Source organism: Leptonychotes weddellii, chromosome 10 (assembly GCF_054177405.1).
Source record: "Leptonychotes weddellii isolate Sample4059 chromosome 10, ASM5417740v2, whole genome shotgun sequence".
NCBI lineage: Eukaryota > Metazoa > Chordata > Mammalia > Carnivora > Phocidae > Leptonychotes > Leptonychotes weddellii.
This window is the reverse complement of record NC_138378.1, coordinates 4,442,235-4,459,915: the sequence shown is the minus strand read 5'-3', so window position 1 is coordinate 4,459,915 and position 17,681 is coordinate 4,442,235. Positions and strand designations below refer to the sequence as shown.

At 40.8% G+C, this 17,681-nt stretch overlaps 2 protein-coding genes across 4 annotated transcripts in view; one reads left to right on the top strand and one right to left on the bottom strand.

The window, feature by feature from the left end:
- Positions 1–1,261, bottom strand: part of LOC102741653 (serine/threonine-protein phosphatase 4 regulatory subunit 1-like) — an 81,647-nt gene extending 80,386 nt beyond the window's left edge. For all 3 annotated transcript variants that reach the window (XM_081832527.1, XM_081832528.1, XM_081832530.1), the window contains exons 1-2: positions 1,226–1,261; positions 1,030–1,074 (exon numbers count right to left, since the gene is read on the bottom strand). In XM_081832527.1, coding sequence (XP_081688653.1) covers positions 1,030–1,074; positions 1,226–1,232 — 52 coding nt within the window. In that variant the 5' untranslated portion in view covers positions 1,233–1,261. The remainder of the gene's footprint in view (positions 1–1,029; positions 1,075–1,225) is intronic.
- Positions 1,262–1,420: 159 nt separating this feature from the next.
- The window catches only part of RAB22A (RAB22A, member RAS oncogene family), a 51,227-nt gene continuing 34,966 nt past the window's right edge, over positions 1,421–17,681 (top strand). The window contains exons 1-2 of the mRNA XM_006748395.3: positions 1,421–1,709; positions 2,900–2,979. Of these exons, the coding sequence (XP_006748458.1) occupies positions 1,674–1,709; positions 2,900–2,979 (116 nt within the window). The 5' untranslated portion in view covers positions 1,421–1,673. The remainder of the gene's footprint in view (positions 1,710–2,899; positions 2,980–17,681) is intronic.

Below are 17,681 nucleotides of genomic sequence, written 5' to 3'. Positions count from 1 at the left end.
TCCAGTGCCATCCTACTTTAATAATGTTGCTTCCTTCTAAAAGAGAGGTCTATAAAGAGTTTAAAACTGTGCCTGACCTGCAGTAAGTTTTCAATAAACATCAACTCTTAGGATGAGGAACCCGCAGACGGGGAAGGAAAGAGGATAGCAAGCCCTGATTAACGTTAGCTGTCTTGATGGTCGTACAGGCGTCCTTCACCAGTAAGCATCCCAGGGTTTGGTAATTTTCTGTGTACAGTCTGCTCTCCCCCTGGACTGTGAACCCCCTCGAGAGCTGTCCCTGTTTCTGATTCATCTTTGTAGGTCTAGGGCGCTGCATGCTGCACGTGGCCTGGCCCAGAACAAGTAGGTGCTCAAGAAACATTTGTTGAATGGAAAGGAAATGCTTCATTCACCACAAATGCGAACTTGCACTTACAGGATGACACTTCGCCCAGCCAGCAGTCCTTAAAGTGACCCCAAAGAAAAGGAGAGGGCAGGAAGGGACAAGTGAAGGAGAACCAGCCTAGGAATGCCCGCCCCCAAGGGCTCCTTGGGGTAAGAGATGGGGCTGGGCTTGTGGCCAGAACACGTGAGGAGTCCACACGGAGGGCCGGACCTCCCAAACTCCGAAAACTCCCCTCACTCTGAAAAGTCCCAGGGAAAAAGTGGAGACCCCAGGTGGAAGTCTCCCCAACCCCGAGGTGGCCTCGCCTCCTCCCGCCCTGAATCACCAGGACTCGGGACGAGCCCTCCCACCCCTTCCCGGCCGCCGCGGGAGCATGAGGAGGAAGAGAAAGAAAGTGACCGGAAGTCAGAAGTTTCCTAACAACGACCAAAATCCTCCCCCAGGAGGGGAGGGCTCCCCATCCTTGGCCCGCCCCGCCCAGTGAGGAGGGACCGCCACAAGTGCATCCAAGCAGTTGGGGGTCCCGCTCTTCTGTCCCAGCAAGGAGGGCCTGGCCTGTAGCTCCCCACTGGCGTTCCGTACGCCCAGAATTCTGTGAGAGGTTCCCAGGGAGGGGCGGGGGCGCCCCAACTGTTACTTACAATCGTCTAAGTCATCATGCAAGTCCACAAAGTACAGAGGGATCTCTGAAAATCAAGAAACACACAGGAGTTACACACAAGGAGTGGGCGCGGCAGGCGGACTCAGGGGCGGGCGGGGGTCCCCGGGCCTTGAGGAGTGGTCCCCGCTAGGGGGGGAGGGGGCCGCCTTTGCGCCCAGGGAGCCAACCCCACTCACCCGCCATCTTGGGATGGGCCAGGAGGCGGGGTCCTCGCGGGAGGGCGGGGCCGGTGGGGCGGGAGGCGGGGTCTGATGCTCCGAGCCCCCGCCCCCCGGGCGGGCACCTCCCCGCGAGCCTCGCGGCGCCGGCCGGGCCCCGCCCTCGCGGCGAAGGTGGCTGCCGAGGTGGGCGGGGAGGTCAGGTGACCCGGCCGGCGTCCCAAGATGGCGGCGGCATCGGCAGCCGGGAGGCCAAGGCACTGTCCCGGCTGCTGAGGCGGGTCCCGCGCGGCTGGCGGCGGACAGGCCAGGCCGAGGGCTGGCGAGCGGACGGCCGCCGCCCCTGCGCGCCCCGCGGCCGGGGCTGAGCCGTGCGGCGGCGGCGCCGGGGGATGCTCGTGCTGGGCCCGGCCTCTCCCTCCTCAACTTAGGGCGGCGGCGGGCCCGCGCCCCTGGCTCCCGGGCCATGGCGCTGAGGGAGCTCAAAGTGTGTCTGCTGGGGGTGAGTGGCGGCGGACGGGCCGCGGGTGGACTGCGGGAGGCCGGGCAGGCCGGGGACCCAAGCGTGCCCAAGTCCTCTGCGCCCCTTCCCCCAGCCTCGGTGCAGGACCTACCCCGGGACCCTCCCTCCGGCCCCGGGCCATCCTGCCCACCTTGCCACCCACCCCCGAGGGTCTTGCTGGCAGGAGGGACCCTCCCCCCTCGTCCCTTCCTGGAGTCCAGGGACTCTTCCCGCCCCCAGAGGGTAAAGAGCCTTCCCTGCCTCTCCATTGCATCTAGGTTGAGAGCAGTTCCTAAATAGTTTCCTACTAAGGTACTAGTTAGAAGTTGGCCAAGTCTTCCAAAGTAAAACCAATGGCAGGTCTTAAGGTTTTACGAGCAGAGTTTGTCTCCTTTCTCATTTGTTTGGAGTTTTTGAACTTGTGGGATACCTGTGACATTTCTTTTTTTTTTTTTTTAAAGATTTTATTTATTTATTTATTTGAGAGAGAGAATGAGAGAGAGAGAGCACATGAGAGGGGGGAGGGTCAGAGGGAGAAGCAGACTCCCTGCCGAGCAGGGAGCCCGATGCGGGACTCGATCCTGGGACTCCAGGATCATGACCTGAGCCGAAGGCAGTCGCCTAACCAACTGAGCCACCCAGGCGCCCCCTGTGACATTTCTCATAGAGTTACTTTCTTGGGGGGGATGTTCAAATCAGGAAGCCCCAAAAACTAGTTGGAAGCTTCTGCTTCTTGTCTAGTCCGGGCAACTTTGCTCCTTCAAATCATGCTCTTTTGCCTGAGTTGCTGCTTTAAAGACTGAAAAGGATTCCAATAACTAGTCTTCCCCCTGCCCAAATAGGGCGGGGCTGTGATTTATCAGGGGTTACTCAGGAGTAATTCAAGAGTTCATAGTTTACTTATACATGTTAAAAAGTGAGTGTGTCACTTTTCACACTAAGCAGAAACTTTGGGTTTTTCAAAAGGTTCTCATGTCCTTAAAAACTGCAAACCCCTGTCCTACAGTACATTTTGAAATCTAATTACTCCCACTGAATGTTTATGAAAACCTTCTTTATGGGTCCCTTAACTTCTAAAAATTAGCATATAAGATGATTTTTCTAAAATCTTGAGCTTAAGGCCCAAAGTAGTTTTCTTTGTCTGCAAGCAGGTAAACTTATTTGTATTCACCCATCTCTTTCTTTTTCAGGATACAGGTGTAGGTAAATCGAGTATCGTGTGGCGGTTCGTGGAAGACAGTTTTGATCCAAACATCAACCCAACAATAGGGTAAGAGATTAAGTTTATTGAACATATATCTAAACATGTATTTGCAGTCCTTCAAAAATTAAAAGATGTGTTACGGGAGTGGGGAGGTGTCGCCATTTTACATTCCAGTGCATTCACAGATGGTGGTTTTCATCATCTCTGGAAGAACTTGAAAGTGTACAGTGAGGAGTGGTGTATTGTAGGAAAGTTATCTTTTGATGTGTGAGGGGAACACTTCAAAATAAAAATAATGAAAGTTTTACTTAGTAGAGCATACTTGAGTCTATAAATATGAACAGCATTACATCTTGAAATAAAGCAGAAGAAAGCAGGTCCTGACACTATTCTTTCAGGCATTCAGCTAAAAGATATTTAGATGGTTTTAGTTTCTCCTGAGAAGTAGGGGGTATCCGTCAGACTGGAAGGGCTGGCAAATGGAGATGTGGACGCGCAGGACAGTGCTGTGGGCCGGGCCATGATTTGGACCTCGTCCCCTGCAGAACTCTGTGTCCATTGCTTCTCTGAACCCTTCTCATACATTCCTGCACTAGTAGTAATAATGAATTAATACATTAATGTTGAAATTGTCAGCTTTTCCCAGGTGTCTGGTTCTTTGGATAAGTGAAATTGACTGGCTATAGGTTTTTGCCTATAAGAAAACTTTCAGGGTATTTAAATATTGTAATATTAATACTTACCCTGTGAGAAGTTGTGTTTTATAGGTTTTAATACTGTGTTAGGCTTAGAAAATTAAATAGCTGCTATGCAATTTTTATTGCGCACCCCCCATCAAATGGTTTCTTCCATTGAGAGAAAAGTCTGCCCAATATTTTACAACATCTACATTCGAAGGCATGGAGATGAAACCACCACTAACTTTCTGAAATTAAAATGCCCTTTGATATCCTTCAAGAAAGAACTGGGTATGAGCACATGTTTAATACATGACCTCATCTGCCTCAAGGCCTGCCTACTGCCACCTGCCTGGGAAAGAGAAATGGCAGGAAGTGATAGCAAGTAGTGCTCGTGACTCAGTGAGGAACACCTTTCATACTGGGTCAGAGTTGAAAACCACTCTGAAAGACGAAAACACCTCCTTGGTTAAAAGTGGTCTCTGAGAGATGGCCAGAGAATAGGGAGGGGTGTAGCTCCAGCGGCAGTGACAGTGACAGTCCTGTCCGGGGTGTCCACGTGCCCATCTGCTGGCCCTCCCAATCTGACAGATACTGCAGTTCCTCACCTGAGTCCCACCCTCTTAACCAGGTGGTCTTGGCTCACATTTCACAGGAAAGAGGAAGATGAGGTTTTCCCCCAGTTTCCTTCCACTTTTCTTTGTGTCTTGTTTCTCAGCCACAGCGGGTGTTTTCCTCCTTTGTGACCACCTCCTCACACACCTGAGCTCTGAGGGGCCCTCCTCAGCAGTTCTCCCTTTCTTCCCCTGCACTGCCTTCTTGTCACAGCCTGCAAACATGCTCCTCTTCACCCTGCTCTACTAAGATAATACCATTCCCCAAGCCTGCCATCCAGTGGTGGCACTCTTGGAAGAGAAGTCACTCCTTCCTCAACTGCTGCTCCCTCTTCAACCCACTGTTGCCTCCATTCCACTCCCACCATTCCACTAAAACCACCCTCCCTGTGTACCAGTTTCCATCTCATTGCCAAAACCAAGGGCTTTTTCTTCTTTATTTATCCTTTGAGTGCCTTCTACATGCCAGATGCTAGACTGGGTGCTGGTGACTAGGCCAAGAGTCAGCAAACTCTGGACCTTGGCCCACCTCCTGTTTTAATAAATAAAACTTTATCAAATCATGGTCACTCTTGTTCATTCACATATTGTCTCCCCTGCTGTCCAGCTACAATGGCAGAGTTGAATACTTGTGACAAAGGCCCTATGGCCCAGAAAGCTGAAAATATATGCTATTTGGCCCTTTTCAGAAAAAGTTGGCTAGCCCCTAACTTAGATGAACTTGGTTCCTGCCCTCATGGACCTTACCTACAAGGAGGAAAGAAAAACATTCTAAAACTAATGCACAAGAAATGATTTATTTGACCTTTTTCTGTGCTGCAAAGGAGAAACATGAGTGCTCTGAGAGCATGTAACAGGCGCCTGGCCTAGGCCTAAAGGAATGGCCGATGCCTAAGGGAAACAGTGGAAATGTAAAGCACTTGGAAGCCCTGACATTTAAATATTGAAAGATGGGTGGCTTATACAGTCTATAATTTTAGCTGTGTTGGAAGGTGCATGGTAGTACCTCATTCTGGTTTTAATTTCCATGTCCCAAAGATGGAGGGAGGGCAGATGTGCAGAGGGAGGCAGGAGGGGCAGAATGGCTAAGTTTCCATTCTCCAAAGAAAGCTCCAATTTAAGTCCAGGCCAGATGACTCTTAGGGCCCATGCTTGCCTCCACCCTGCCCAGTGTGACATGTTTGGCCATTAGGGAAGACCGTGAATATGGGAGAAGTGCAGAATTTAGGACAGGAGAAGCAATGGACACAGAGTTCTGCAGGGGACGAGGTCCAAATCATGGGTTGGAAATATGGGCCTGGCCCCAAGGAGAAAGGCTGGTGAAGTTGACTTGAGACTTGCACAGGTGAAGCTGAGTTGTGGAAGGGGATGAGCGCACTGATGGGAAACGTGGGGAGCAGAACACAGCTGGGGAAGACCTGCCTGTGCAAGACAAGTGTTTGGGCGGGGGGGGGGGCAGGAGAGTTTCGTTCCAACACAGCCCTGTGGTAAATGATGTTGGAGCCTCCCGCAATCTCCAGGACCTGGCCCCTGCTGCCTCACCAGCCTCCTGGTCACCCCTCCAACATATCCTGTTCTACTGCCTCACAGCTCCTGCTGTCCCCCATGCTACTCACTGCCCTCAACACCACCAACTAGTTAACTTCCACTCTTAAAAAACTTTTCTTCTTAAACTTCTGTTTACAGTATTTTTTGAAGAGCAAAGATATTTAATTTTGATCAAGTTCAATTTATCAATTATTTCTGTAGTCATGTTTTTTGTGTCATCCATGTTCTTTGTGTCACAAAGATTTTCTCCTATGCTTTCTTTTAGAATTTTTATAGCTTTATCTTTTAAATTTTAGTTTATGACCTATTTCTACTAGCTTTAGTTTACCATGCGAGGGAATTCAAAGATCATTTTTTTTCATGTGTCAATCTAGTCATTATAGCAACATTTGTTAATGTTGAATTCTGCATTTATTAAATTACCTTGGTGCCTTTGTCAAAAATAAACTGATAAGTATGTATGGGTTTATTTCTGTTCCATTGATCTGTTTGTGTGCTGATACAATAAACAGTCCTGATTGCTGTAGATTTATAGAAAGTCTTAAAATCAGGCAGTATATGGCCTCCCATTTTATTTATATTTTGCAGATCTGTTTGGCTTTTCTCAGTCCTTTGTTTAAGTTTTAGAATCACAATGTCCAATTTCTAAAAAAAACAGCTGAAATTTTGATTGGGAATATAGCAAATCTGTTGATTAATTTGGGAAGAATTGACAACAATATTGCGTCTTATCCATAAACATGGTATACTTTATACTAATTTAGTTCAGATTTCTGTCAACAAAGTTTTTCAGTTATCACTGTGCAGGCTTTTCACATATTTTTTAAACTTATCCCAAGGTATTTCATGTTATTTTATGATTAGTAGATGGAATTTTTTCATTTCAATTTTCAATTGTTGCTAATATATAGAATAAACTTGATTTTTACGTATTGGCCTTGTGACTTTCTAAATTCAGTTAGTTCAGGCACCTTTTTCATAGATTCCTTGGGATTTTCTTAGGTGTACAATCATATCCAATGTGATGAACAGTTTTACCTCTTCCTTTCCAATCTATATGTCTTTTATTGCTTTTACTTGCCTGGTTGTATTAGCTGGGACCTCCAGTACTTTGTTGAGAAATGGTAAGAGCAGACGTCCTTACTTTATTCCCAATCTTGGAGTGGGAAGGGTTAGGTCTTTTACCATTAAGTTGGGTGGCTAGGCTCTAGGGTTTTTATAGGTGCCCACTATCAGGTTGAGAATATTCTCCTCTATCCCTAAATCAGTGAGATCTTTCATCAAGAATCATGTTGAATTCTGTCAGGTGGTTTTTGTTTTGATTTTGTTTTTACGTCTTTTGAACTGTTCTTATGATTTTTCTTTTTAATCTTAAAATAGTGAATTTTATTTACTAAATAACCTATACTAAAATATTAAACAAATGTGCTCCTAGGATAAATTTTACTTGGTCATTATGCATTATTTAATACATTATTGGGTTTGATATATTAAAATTTTGCTAAGGATTTTTGCCTCCATGAAGTGGATAATTATCTTGTAGTTTTCTGTGATATCTTTCTCTAGTTTTGGTATCAGGGCCTCATAAAATAGGTCGGGAAGTGTTTTCTCATCTTCTTTTTTGCAAGAGTTTATGTGGAATTGGTATTATTTCTTAAAGGTTTGGTATGATACACAAATGAAGCCATCTGAGCAAGGAGTTTTCTTTGTCAGAAAAATTTTAACTACAGATTCAATTTCTTTAATAGATACAGACATACTCATTTCTTCCCAAGTAAGCTTTGGTAGTTAGTGTCTTTCAGTGAATTTGTCTATTGTATCTTTTTTTGATTTATTGGCATAAAACTCATAACATTTTTTAATTGTCCTTTTAATATCTTTAGGATCTGTCTAGCTATACGTTTATAATTTTAATGATCTTCTCAAAGGACCAGTTTATTTCATTAATATTTTTCTATTTTCTATTTCATTGATTTTTGCTTTTACCTTTGTTTTTTCCCCTCTCATTTGCTTTTTTTGGCTTAATTTGTTCTTTTAAACTTTTTAACCTGGAAGTTTAGAATATTGATTTTTTTAGGGCCTTTTTTTCCTCCTTATATGAGCATTTAGAACTATAAATTTCCCTGTTAAGTACTGGTTTAAGTGAATCCCACAGATTTTGATACACCATATTTTCATTTTCATTTAGTTCAGAGTATTTATTTCCCTTGTGACTTGTTTGACCTGTTGGTTGTTGAGAAGTATTCTCTAACCTCCAATTATTCAGGGATTTTCCAGAAATTTTTTGATTATTGATTTCTAGTTTAAATCTGTTCTGGTCAGAAAATGTACTCACTATTATTTCAAACCTTTTACGTTTGACATTTGTTTCATGGCCTCAGATATGGTCTTCGTGAATGTTCCATGTATATGAGAAAAGAATGTGTTCTATAAATGTTAAATTAGTCAGCTTGGTTAATAGCACTCTTCGTGTCTTCTGTACCTTTACTGATTTTTCCCCTCTCATTTGCAGTGACAGGAATGTTTGAAATCCAACCCTAATTGAGAATTTGTCTATTTCTCTTTTGTAGTTTGATCAATTTTTGTTCATGTATTTTGAAGCTCTTATTGAGTGTTTCTACGTGTAGCATTGTTATTTTTCTTGATAACTTGACCCCCTCACCATCACGAAACACTTTTTTCCCTGGTAACAGCCTGATTCTGAATTCTGCTTTGTCTCATATTAATACAGGCTCTTCAGCTCTCTGTTGATTAGTGTTTGCATATCTTTTCCCATCTATTTACATTTAACCTATTTATATCTATGTATTTGAAGGAGGTTTCTTGTAAACAGCATTATGAGTCCTACTTTTACACTTAATCTGACGGTCCCTGCTTTTAAATTGGAGTGTTGAGACCTTTGCTGTCCAGCACAGTTGCCAAAGCCACATGTGGCCATTTGAATTTAAGTTAAAATTAAAAATTCAGTTCCTCAGTCACACTAGCTTTCAGTCCTCCCCACAGAAAGCTATGTTACGTAATACTGATTTAAAGCATTTTTATTTATTACAACTGTCAATATGGTTTGGCTTAAATCTACCATCTTGCTAATATTTCCCTATTTGGCCCATGTTAATGATTCCATTTCATCTTCACTGTTGGCTTGTTAGCTCCATTTCCTTGTTTTATTATTGTAGTGGTTGCACTAGGATTTACAGTATATTTCTTTTTCAGTCTACTTTCAAATAATATACAATTTCACGTATGGTGTAAGAACCTTATGAGAGCATAGTTTCATTTTCCCTCTCGTCCTTTGTGCTATTAATGTCATGTTTTACTCCTGCATCTTATAAGATTCATAATACACTTTTGGGGGGGACCCTTAGTCATTGATCCTTTAAAGAGACTATTGGTCGTTTTTTCTGGGTCCTTGTGCCAGTATAACAGTTTCTTTACCTCTGTATCTTTGTAATAAGTCTTAATGTCCAATGATATGTCTTCTGTGTTATTCTTTGAGAATGTCTTGGCTTACATTTCCATATAAACATTAAAAATCATCTTGTCCATTTTTACATATCCCAACACACCAGTCTCTACTGATTCTGATTGGCGTTCCACTGAATTTATAGATTGGTTTGGAAAGAAATGACATCTTTATGATACTGAATTTTCTAATATATGAACATTGATTATTCTTCCATTTATTAGACAAGCTTCTTTATTTTCTCTCAGTATTTTTTCCTACTTGTCTGTGTAGTGGACTTGCACATTTTTCATTAGATTTATACTAAGGCATTTGATGTCTCAAAGCAATTTTATGCTATCAATATACTACATGGTATTGTTTTGAAATGTATTTAATTCCCATCCTAAACTTTTTATTTCTTTTCTTACTGAATTGAGTAAGATCTCCGGTACAGTGTTGAATAGAAATGTGGTCCTGGGTATTCTTATCTTACTCTAATCTTAGTGGGAAAGCTTTCACTGTCACACCATTAAATTAAATGTTTGCTGTAGGTTTTTTGAACATATCCCTCATCACATTTACAGAGTGTCCCTTCTTTTCATCATTTGCTGGGATTTTTTTTTTAACGTGAATAAATGTAGGATTTATCAAAAGATTTTTCTACATCTACTCAGTCATGCAATTACTCTCTTTTATGCTGTTAATATGGTAAATTACACTGTTGAATTTTCATGGAATAAGCCCACTTAGATTGTGACGTGTTACTCTTTTAGTAATCACTGGTTTTAGTTTGCTATTTTTTAGGATTTTTGTGTATGTTTAGAAGTAAGATTGTCATGTAATAATGTAATAATCCCTTTTGTAATGTATATGTCAAGTTTGATGTCAGGTTTTGCTTCCCTTATACAATAAGTTAGGCAACTGTTCCAAGGAAGAGTTTGTATAAAATTGCTCTTATTTCTTAAGTGAAAGAAAAATTCTAGTAAAATTCATCAGTGATGCTGTCTGAGCTTCAAATTGTCCTTGTGGAATGGAGTTTAAGGAGTCCATTTCTTTTCATAGTTGGAAGATAATTCATTTACAGATTTTCTATTTCTTCTTTTATTGGTTTTGATAGATTGTGGGGTTTTGTGGGGTTTGTTGTTTTTTTTTTAAGGTTTTTGACTATCATACACTTTTTCCAGTTGGTGTAAAGATAAGATTCTAAACTGATCCCCCTTTTGCATTTCTGACATTAGTTTTGCCTCTGATCAGCTCTACATTATGTCTGCTTTCCAAATCATTAATTTTCTGCTCCTATCTTGATTGTTTCTGTCCTGTTCAATGTGCTATTCTTTTCTAACTTCTTGAGATAGATGATTATATCATTGACTTTCAATCTCTATTATTTTCACTCGTATTCCTTATATTTTAAAACCTTAACCATGGCTCTTGCTGATTCCAACAAGTTTTTATATGTCATGATTTCATTATCATTCATTTCAGAATATTTTCCACTTTCTATTAGGATTACATCCTTGATCCAGGTGTCATTTAGATGTGTGTTTCTCAGTTTTCAAATATAAGGAGGTTTCCTAGTTAACTTTTTGTTAATGATTACTGACATTATGAGGTGACAGAACATATTTTGCATGATTTAAATCCTTTAAAATATGGTACAGTTTACTATGTGTCCCAGTATATGTCAATTTTGGCAAATATTCCATGTTTGAAAAGTTTTTGTATACTGTGCACCTGTTCTGTGAATGGAATTAGGTCAAGTTTATTGATCACGTTGTTCATTCTTTCTGTTCCTTGTTAGTTCTTTTGGTCCACCTGAATCCATCAGTTACCGAGAGAAGTGGGTTAGAATCCCCGCCGTGGTTATGTATCTGTTTACTCTTTTCGTTCAGTTTCGTTTTATCAGTGCTGCAGCTACATGAAGTACCTACAAATTTAGAATTTTATATCTTACTAATAATGCAAACCTTCAAGCATTCTGAAATGTACTCTTTAAGTTCTAGGGTGCATTTTGCCTTGAAGTCTGATTTGTCTATTATTAATATAACAACACTATTTCCTTTGTTGGTATTTGCATGGTGCATATTTTCTCCTTTTGTTTTTCAACCCTTCTGTATCTTATATTTAAGGTGGGCCTCTTGTAAGCAGCTTATGATTTGATTCAGATAAAATATACTCCATATAACCAACACCCTAATTAAAATCCAGAAATTTCCCTCACCTCAGAAAGTTCCTTCGATGAGTCCCACTCCCCATAAGCAACCACTGTGGTGATCTCAATCACTACAGATTAATTTGCCTGCTCTTGAATTTCACATAACTGAAATAGATGGTGTCTAGTTTCTTCTCCATAAAACAATGTTTTGGAGTTTCAACCTTGTTGTTGCCTGTACTATAGTTAACCGCCCCCCTCGGCTTTTTAATTGGTGAATGATGTTCTCTTGTATGAATAAATCACAATTTATCTCTTCTGGTTATGGATATCCAGGTCATTTTCAGCTTTTGGCTATTGTGAATATAGATACTGTGAACTTTCTTTTATAAGTCTTCTTATGGACAAAGGTCTTCATTTCCTTTTGGGTAAATAACTAGGTTTAGAATTTCTAGTTTGTAGAATAAGTGGATATATAATGTCATAAGAAGTTTCCAGACAGCTGTCCAAAGCGGTTGTATCATTTTACCCTCCTACTATGATGTGTAGAATTCCAGTTCTACATTCTCACCAATATTTGTCTGTCTTTTTAACTTCACTTGTCCTAGTGGATACAAAATGGTATCTCATTGTGCTTTTAATCTGCATTTCCCAGATGACTGATAATGTTAAGAATCTTTGCGTGTGCTTTTTTGTCACTCATATCTTTCATGAAGTCACTCTTCAAGTCTTTTGCCCATTTTCATTTGGAGTCTGTCTTATTTTTTAAAGATTGGTAGAAATTCTTTATAGTACCACTGTACAACAAATATAGCTCTTTTGTCAGGTATATTTACCACATATATTTTCTTCCATTGTGTGGTTTCCCTTTTCATTTCCTGAATGATACCTTCTGAGAAGAGAAGTTTTAATTTTATTGAATTCCATGCTGTCAATTTTGTCTTTTTTGGTCCTCTCTGGGAAAGTTCTGCCTGTCCCAAAGTCTCCACAACATTCTTCTATGTTTTCTTCATAGTTTTAGCTTTACATTTAGTTCTTTGATCTGTCTCAAATTAATTTTTCTGTATTGTGTGAGGCAGAGGTAAGGTGCATTATGCTCCCATGTGATTATACAGTTGTCCCAACATCATTTGTTGAAAGACTTTCTTTTCCGCACTGAATAGCCTTGGCACCTTAGTCGAAATTATAATATTGAAAAAAAAATTATAATATTGAGTCTTCTGGGCTGTGCACTAGAATGGTCTCTCTCCGCTTACTTCAGCCTCCTTTAATGGCTCTCTTCATTGTTCTGTGGGTTTAGGTGGGGGAGTCTTAAAAGTATTTCTGTTAAATTTTTTTAATATTAATATTTTTTAAACTATTGTTAATGGAATTGTATTTTTTCATTTTATTTACAATTATGTATTACCTGTCTATAGAAATACTGCTGATTTTTGTATATTGACCTTATATACTTTAATCCTATTTAAATTCATTTATTCTAGGAGTTATCTTGTGGATTCCTTGGGATTTTCTACATACATCATTATGTTGTCTGAAAGTAAAGACAGTGTGCATCCTTTCCTTTTATTTTTTTCTCCATACCTTGTTGCACGGGTTAGGATTTCCAGTACCGTATTGAATAAAGTAGTGACCAACACCCTTGCCTTTTTCCAATCTTATTGGAAAGTCATTCAACATTATACTGTTAAGTTTGGTATTAGTTGTAGGTTGTCCATTATTAAGATGAGGAAGTTTCCTTCTATTTATAGTTTGCTGGGAGTTTTTATTAAGAATGGGTCTTGAATTTAAAACATTTTTCTGCATCTTTTTTTTTAATTTTATTTATTTTAGAGAAAGCACAGGTGGGGGGTGGTTTGAGGGCCAGAGGGAGAGAGACTCTTAAGCAGACTCCAGGGTGAGCACGGATCCCAATGGGGGGCTCAATCTCATGACCCTGAGATTATGACCTGAGCCGAAACCAAGAGACACTCAACCGACTATGCCACCCAGGTGCCCCTTTCTGTATCTATTTAGATGATAACCTGGTTTTCTCCTTTTTTCTAGTAATGTGGTAGATGATTGTATTAGTTATATATTGTTAAGAAATCATCCCAGTGCTTAGCCTCTGGCAACAGCAGACATTATCCACTCTTTCTGTGGACCAGGAATCTGAGTGGCTTAGCTCGTAATGGTTCTCACTCTGGCTCTCACGGTGTTGCAGTCAAGGTGGCAGTTGGGGCTGCAGTCAAGTGAAGGCTTGGCTGGGGCTGAAGGATCTGCTTCCAGGTTGGTACACTCACATAGCTGTTGGCTGGAGGCCTCAGTTCCTCAGATCTTTACCATGTGAGCCTCTCCATAGGGCTGCTTGGATGTCCTCACAAGGCAGCTAACTTTCCCCAGGGCAAGCAATCCAAGAGGAGAGCAGGGAGGAGTCTGCAGTATCTTCTGTAATGTATTTAGGAATTACTACCATGGCTTTTGTTCAGTAGAGGGGGTGACTGAGTTACCCATCCCAGATGCACAGCATACAGAATGAAACTCCACTCTTGAAGGGAGGCATATCGAAAGACAAAAAAGTGAGCATATTTTGTAGCCACCACAAATACATTAAGTGAACTTCACAAGTGTAATCGTCCTTGATGGATCCAGTCATGAGTCAACATCAGAGAAACTCAAACTGAGAATAACATTTTACAAAACATCAGGCTTGTCATCTTCAAAAGTCGAAAAAGTCGAGGGAAAAGACTAAGAAACTGATCCAGATTAAAGGAGACTAAAGAGTCATGACAACTAAATACAGCATGTGATTTAGAACTGGATGTTTTAGCAAAAAGGCTATCAGTGGGACAATTGGTGAAACTCAAATGGGTTCTGAGAAATACATGGTAGTAATGTGTCAGTGTTAATTTCATTATTTTTATGATCTTGTTCTGCTCATGTAGGAGAATGTTCTGGCTGTTAGGAAATGTCCACTAACCTTCAGAGGTAATGAGGCAGCTTATGGTTCAGTAACATGGTTGCATGGTTCAGGATAAATAAATTCTGTGCTTATAAGTTTTCTCTAAATTGGAGGCTGTTTTAAAAAAATTTATTTTTAATGATGGTTATTTTACTGCAAAGAAAGGCATTACAAAACAACTGGCTTTTTTAAACCCTAAAGTCATTAAAAGACAACTGGCTATTTGGTGTAAAACATGGTAACATTGTATTGTTGGTGCCTTCTTCACCTTCCACAGGCTCTGAGAGCCCAGGCCACCTTACTCTCCCTAAACAGAGGCGCCTCACTTTGGCCGGCCTTTGATACCTCTCTCTGGGCCACTCTGCCTCTCCACCTGAATGGCCCACCGAGTGGCAACTTTGAGATTAAGGAATTATTCACTGCAGGAAAACAAGGAGGAAGAGCAAAAATAATTTCTTTTTATTTTACACACATAATACTATTCCCATTGCTCTTCATTCCCTCCTGTAGAAGTGAGTTTTCACTGGATGTCATTTTCCTTTGGCCTAAAGAACTTTTCGTAGTATTTCATGTATTCCAAGCTACTGGTGACAGTTTCCCTCAGTTTTTGTTTATCAGAAAATGTCACGTCCATACTGCATTCTCACATCTGAAGGATATTTTTGCTAGAGAACAGATTTCTGGGCTGATCTTGTTGTCATCGTACACCACAATGATTTAATATTTGTGCATATTGTGAAATGATCACAATAAGTTTAGTTAACACCTATCACCACACATAGCTACAAAAGCTTTTTTTCTTGAGATGAGAACTTTTAAGTTACTCGCTGAACAACTTTCAAATATGCAAGAGAGTGTTAGTAACTATAGGACCATGTTGCACGTTACATAGTCGAAACGGCTAAAGGTGGTCAGAAGGTACAAACTCCCAGTTGTAAGTCCTGGGGATTCCATGTACAGGTTTTTCTTTCAGGATTTTAAATATGTTATTCCATTACATTTTGGCCCATGGTTTCTGCTGAGGGGCCTCTAATCATGCTTAGTATTGTTACCCTATATATGATGGATCTTTTTATTTGGCTGCTTTTAAGATCTGCTATCTTTTAGGGCACCTGGGTGGTGCAGTCGGTTAAGCGTCCCACTCTTGGTTTCCGCTCAGGTCATGATCTCAGGGTCATGGGATGGAGCCCCACATCAGGCTCCGTGCTCAGCAGGGAGTCTGCTTGAGATTCTTTCCCCCTCCTTTTCCCTCCCCATCTGTTCCTCCCTCCACTTGCAGGTGCTCTCTCTTCCTCCCTCCCTCCTTCTCTCCCTCTTTCTCTCTCTCTCTAAAATACATAAATAAAATCTTTTAAAAAAAAAGGTCTGCTGTCTTCTGTTTTCAGCAATTTACTCTAATAGCTAGGTAATGTACTCTACTTTCAATGGATCAGAGTTTCTTGGATCAGAAATTTGATTATTTGGGACATAACAGCCATTATTTCTTTAAATGTATCATTTACCCTATTCTTTCACTCTGCCTGTGGGATTCCAATTGTACATATACTAATCTGTTAGATACTATCTAACAGATGACTGAATCCTAGAGTTTCTGGGGAGAGGGGGGGTTTCCATCTTTTCCCCTCTGTTCTTAGGATCAGGTTATGTCTATTGATCTGTCTTTAAGTTCAGTTGCTCATTTTTTCTGTCTCTTAAGTACATCTAGTATATTTTTTTCACTCAGATACTATCCTTAATTCTAGAATTCCATATGATTCCTTTTTTATATTTTACATGCTTCGATTCCCCATCTGTTCACTCAATATGACTCTTTTTCTTTAAGTCCTGATTATATTTATAATAGCTTCTTTTAAAATGTATGTCTGCTAATGCCAACATCTGGATCAGCTCAGGATCTATTGCTGTTTACTCTTTTTCTCTTGACCTTGGGTCACATTTCTTTGCCTATGTAGTATTTTTTATTGTATACTGGACACTGCAGAAGATAGGTTGCAGAGATTTTAGATTCTCTTATCTTCAGTTGAGGAGTGCTGAATTTTGTTTTAGCAGAAAGTTAAATAAGGAAGCTTGCTTTTACACTTTGTTAAGATGGTTCTTTTGGAGTGTTGCCTTTAGCCTCGTGGCACATCCTTATTCCCAGGATATTGTCTTTACTTCTAAGGTATTGTCTCTCTCGATAATCATTCAGGGTGTTCCCTGGGCCCTGTAAGTTGGCAGGATTCAAATTTCCAACTCTTTCCTCAAGTTGGCAGCAGCTAAAATCTCTTTTTCTTCAGCCTTCCAGTTGTTGCTCTCCTTGGCATCTCTCCCCATGTGTGTGCGGCTTAGGCGTCAGCTGTGGATTCGAGATGAGTGTATGGATAGATTGAAGGCTCCCTCCTCTGCAGCTCCTTCCTTCCCAGGCCTCCCCTCTCTGTTTCCAGATACACTGGGAGCCTTGCATGTCGTCCCCCAGCCAGGAGCACTGGCTTTCCTCTTGACTAGTTTATGAGGGTTTTTCCAGTGCAGGCTACCACCACCACGACTGGACTCAGAACTCCCCAACTGGACTTTTAATTGGAGTATTTATTTTACTTTTCATATAATTACTGATGTCTTTATGTTTAAACCTACAGATTTACACTTTGTTTTTTATTTACCCTGTCCTGCATTCTTTTAGATTGAATTTTGTTTGTAATGCTGTGTTTCTCCCTGTTGTTATCTTGGTAATTATACATTCTTTTATTATTCTTTAAGTGTTTACTCTAGAAATGATCTTATGCATCCTCGACTTATTTGAGTCTAATATAAATTACTTTTACCACATTCCAACAATGCAAGGTTCTCAAATCTAATTTCTCTGCTTCCTGCCTTTTATGCTCTTACAGTGTATTTTAATTCGAGCTCTCACAGGACATTCATTATTGTTACACAGTGAACATTTCTGTTGATTTCCTCCATATGTTTACTCTCCCCAGTGCTTTACATTCCTGCCTGCATTTCTCACCTTCCATCTGGGATAATTTACTTGGTTCTGAAGAACACCATTTTGTATTTCCTTTAGTATATGCTTCTGGTGCAGGGTTGTCTATCTGAAAATGTCTTAATTTTATCTCTTTTTATTATTGAGCTTTTATTTACATGCAATAACACGTGCGGCTCCGAGAATGTTTACCTTGTGCTTGTTTAAGGGCCATCAAGACCCAGAACACCTCCATTGCCTCTCAGAGCTGCGTCCCTCGTGCACCCACCCGCCTCAGTGGCCTAACCAACATTCTGACTTCTGTCACCAGAGAGGACATGTGTGTGTTGAAACTTCATTTACATGAGTCACATTATATGTACTCATGTATGCTGCCTTCCTTTGCTCAAAACAGTTACTGAGATTTATCCATGTTTTTGCATTTATCAG